This window comes from Pteropus alecto, unplaced genomic scaffold (genome assembly GCF_000325575.1).
Source record: "Pteropus alecto unplaced genomic scaffold, ASM32557v1 scaffold45, whole genome shotgun sequence".
Classification (NCBI taxonomy): Eukaryota; Metazoa; Chordata; class Mammalia; order Chiroptera; family Pteropodidae; genus Pteropus; species Pteropus alecto.
The window spans coordinates 37,683,125-37,687,401 of NW_006442491.1; the positions used below are offsets into that span (position 1 = coordinate 37,683,125).

General features: G+C 62.4%; 1 protein-coding gene across 1 annotated transcript in view; it reads left to right on the plus strand.

Moving 5' to 3' along the window:
• Window positions 1-4,277, plus strand: part of LOC102889519 (aminopeptidase like 1) — a 53,527-nt gene that overhangs the window by 34,927 nt on the left and 14,323 nt on the right. The window contains exons 9-10 of the mRNA XM_025039690.1: window positions 354-539; window positions 996-1,163. Of these exons, the coding sequence (XP_024895458.1) occupies window positions 354-539; window positions 996-1,163 (354 nt within the window). The remainder of the gene's footprint in view (window positions 1-353; window positions 540-995; window positions 1,164-4,277) is intronic.

Genomic DNA, 4,277 nt, shown 5'->3' on the forward strand with positions numbered 1-4,277 from the left:
TCCGGAGCTGGCAGCTGGGCCCGCCTCGAAGGAAGTGCCTCGAGCGGCCGCCTGCCGCCAGACCCCGTGGCAGTGGCACCTGGCTGGGGCCCCCCACTGCCGGTTTCCGCCCTTTCGAAGCCAAGCAGCCCCCAGACTGGCCTTCAAGTGCCCAGTGCTTCGCCCCCGTGCCCCAGACACACACACGTAGCTCTAGTGAGACGCCACACGTGTTGGTGACGGCCGGTGGGGACCCCCTGGGGAGCTGCGAAAGTGTCCTCTGACCATACAAGTGTCCACACGCAGCGGCCGGGCTCCCGGCATGCGGACCGCTGAAGTCAGGTGTCTGTCTTTGTCTCTCCCTCCTGGTCCAGCTCTGGCAGGCCGCCCTAAGCACGCTCAACCCCAACCCCACGGACAGCTGTCCCCTGTACCTGAACTGCGCCACTGTGGCCGCCCTGCCCCCCCGCGTGAGCCGGCACAACAGCCCCTCGGCCGCGCACTTCGTCACCCGACTTGTGCGGACCTGCCTGCCGCCGGGGACTCATCGGTGCATTGTGGTGAGTGCTGAGAGGAGGCGGCCCCCGACCCCCGGGTGACCGCAGAGTGACCGCAGAGCACTCTGGCTCAGATGCTGCCACAGCCCTGACACTGTGACCGCTGCCTCGGACAGGGACGCTGAGGTCAGAGAGACTAAGCCATTTCTCCCGGATCAGTCTGGGTGGCAGCTCTGAGCCTCAGATGGGGCTCTGCTGTGCATCCCTCCATGTCCCGTCTTGGAAGGCAGTAGGTAGCCCCTGGTGGCCCGTGTCTTCCTTCTCACATGTGGAAGCAGTGGTTTGGGGGAAGACCCCCGGGGTGATGGCTTGGTGGGGGCGCCTGTGTCCAGATTGTATGCACAGTGGCGTCCGACCCAGCCGTGAGCCCCAGCACTTCCTGACGGCGGCTCCCTGGGTCGGCCCTGTGACCTGCGCCCCCCGCCCGCCCCGTCACAGCCCCGCCTCTCTGTGCTGCAGATGGTCTGTGAGCGGTCGGACGCCTTCGCCTCCGCCTGCGCCCTGGCCAGGGCTTTCCCGCTGTTCACCCACCGCGCAGGTGCTTCACGGCGCACAGACAAGACGGTCACTGTGGAGTTTTTCCTGGTGGGACAAGACAACGGGCCAGTGGAAGTGTCCACTCTGCAAGTGGGTATCTGGACGTTCACACCGTGTCCCTGGGCCCCCACGGGCTGGCCCGCCGGGAGGGCTGTCCAGGGAGCTCTCGCCCCCTTCTCGGGGGAGGCGGGAGGCCTGCCGTCATTCCCAAGAAGGCCCAGAGGCTCTTCCACACGCGTGGGCCCAGAGGCCTTTGCACACGCGTGGGCACAGAGGCCTTTGCACACGCGTGGGCCAAGAGGCCTTTGCACACGCGTGGGCGCTCGCTCCCTCAGCGTGCTCTCGGTTTCCGGGTTCGGTCTGCTCAGCAGTATTTGCTGAGCCCCTAAGCTTTCACGATTCACTGCTGAGAGTCCCGTCTGCAAACGTATCAAGTCCCCCGTCACGCATGTCATCTGCTTTGATCTTCAGAGTTATCATGGTGAGGCCAGGCAAGGCTGGGAGTGATTTCTAACTGGACGTCAGGTTCACGGCCCCGTGGTGACTGCCCCACATCCCGTCACTGTGGTCTTGCCCTCCCCACCTCCAGCCTCCACTCCCAGCTGCCGATCTCAGGTTATCCCGTCCCCCACCTCATCCTCCTGTCCCCATAGTGCCAGGTGAGCCCCCCCGATCAGCTGGCTCCTGCGAGGTCTGGGACCGCTCTCCTCCACCTGGACCCCGGCCCGTGCGAGGGGCCCCACGGGCACAGCTCAGATCAGAACCTGTTTCCGCGGCTTCCACCTGGAAACAGAGCCTCTTTTGTTTCTTCTGCCTCGGGACTTTTAGAAAACATGGTCTAACTGCTTTGCCCTTTTTAACTCCCCTTCCCCCCTCAGCCCACCAAGATCGAGTTGGACCCCAATGATCACGCCTCCCTCGCTCCAGGGGGTCCTTCTGAGTTGGAGCCCACTGTCCAGCAGCCCCCAGAGCCAGAGGTCTGAGCGTCACCCTACTCCCATTCTCTCGCTCCTCCAAGCCCCTTCCTCTTCACCCCTCCTTCCTTCCTTTCCAGCCACAGTGGACTGACTTCCTGCTGTCCCTCAGCCTCACCCTGCTCAGTCCTGCTCAGGCTCCCTCTCCAGGGCCCTTCCTGCTCCAAGCCTGCCTCGTCTCGCTCTGGCTTCTGCCCACAGCCCTTCCCCAGGGAGGCCTGGCCATCCTGGCTGACATGGCCCCTTGTACACCGTCAGGCTCTCTGCCAGTTGAGTGTCATCCCCACCTGACATTATACATCTTTGTTTAGCTTCTGCGCCCCACGTTGGAATGGCAGCCCCCAGAGGGCAGAGACCGGCCTTGTGCATAATGATGCGGCACTGGCCCAGCTGCTGCTGCTCGACCCACGGCCACTGCTTCCGGCGCCCCCACCCCACCCCACGCTCTCCTGGGCCATCGCAGCAGCCCCTTCACTGGTCTTACTGCCTCCAAGTGATCCCTTCCAGCTTCCCCTTCCCATGGGCTTACAGAGGCAAAGCTGGCCACTGAACACCAGCGTTTTCTGAGTGCTCGTCAGCCGTCAGGCCCTGCCCCCTCGTCGATCGGTTTACTTAACTCTCCCAGCAGCCCTAGGAGCCGGGTCCGATTACTGTTCCCATTTTAGAGTTGAGCAAGCTGAGGCTCAGAGACACCAAGGAAGTTTCTGGAGCCATGCCAGCAAGGGGTAGAGGTTTCCGCTTCGGTCGCCGTCTGTCTCAGATTGTGGACACTTGGGGATCTGACACCTGTGTGGCCTTTTCCTTGCTGTGGGGACCTCCTCAGCCCCTGTGCAGATCCGGGTCCCCTCCTCCTCCGTAGCATTGAATGGAATAGTGTGTCGTGATCTCTGCTGGGCTTGAGTCCCTTGGACATCTTTGAATTCTGAGTTTAGCATCTTTGAATTCTGAGTCTAGATGTCCCTTAGACATCTTTGAATTCTTGAGTGGAGCCTGGCACTCAGTAGGTGCTCACATAAGCATGGATAGAATGAATGAATGAGTGAACAAATGATCCTGCTTTAGTGATGAGGAAAGTGCGGCATGATGAGGTGCAGGCTCTTCCCCAAGGCCACACAGGTGTGGCCCTGCGGTGGTGGCGGGGCCGCAGAAGCCTCCTCCGGCTGCCCTCGAACGCGCCAGCTGGGAGCTTGCTCGCCAGAGGCGTGTGTGCGTGCTGAGCGCCCGGCCTCCTTCCAGGCAAGTCTCAGGGCATTGACGCACTTCCCAGACCGTGGCCCCAGGCTGCGTCAGAGATGAGTGATGGGTCTCTGCGCCGCCCACAGCCGGGGACCCTCGTGGCCCCCCCAGGGGAGAGCCCGCGGGCACATCTCATATCTGAGCTGTCAAGTTTTGCGTCTCTGCTTTTGAGGCTTCGGGGTTTAATTGCTTCAGGGCAGGCAGATCTCTCGCAGCAATTGGACAGGGCCTGGAGGTGGCAGGACTGCGTTATCGACCCGGAGCCTGCCCTCCCTGACACTGCGGAAGCGGAAGAGGCGATGATGAACGCGGTGCTGTCTGCACCCCCGCTCAACCTGCACCGTGTTTCTGTTGCGATATCGCCTGTGTCCCATGTGCTGGGAAAAGCAGCCAGGCCCGTCTGTCTGAAGCACGGGGGCGGGTGGTGGGGATCGAGTTGGGCAGAGACAAATGAGGAGGCCGAGGACTTCCAGGTCAGGGCTGAAGCAAAGGCAGGATGGAAGTTCTTTGCAGAAACGGGGAGCGGGGGGCCGCGCCCGTCTGCAGCAGCTGCGGTGGCTGCGTCAGGCTCCTGCTCCCTTCTGGTGCAGGGTCGAGGTGTGAGCGGCATGAGGCAGGGTCTGCCTGTTACTGCCCTTGTGCCCAGAGCAGTGTCACGTCGGATGACTGCGAAAGCAAGCGTGGGTCAGGGTCTCTGACACATTCACACGTGGCTCAAGTCAGACAGATGCCCCGCCCCCCACAAGCCAGAGGGCAGCTGGGAGGACCAGCAGGCGGGGGGCTCAGGGCGTGGTGCTTCTACTCCTTTGGGAGGATCTGGAGAAGCTTCTGGAGGATACAACCTTTCAGAGGTGCCTCAGAAGGTGGTAGGGATCTTGACAACAAGAGAAGGGTGGGTACGTTGGTCAGCTCAGGCAGCCACGAGAACACAGCCTAGACAGTCTCTCCTCACCGTGCAGAGGCAGGAAGTCCGGCCCACGGCGGGTTCCGGGGA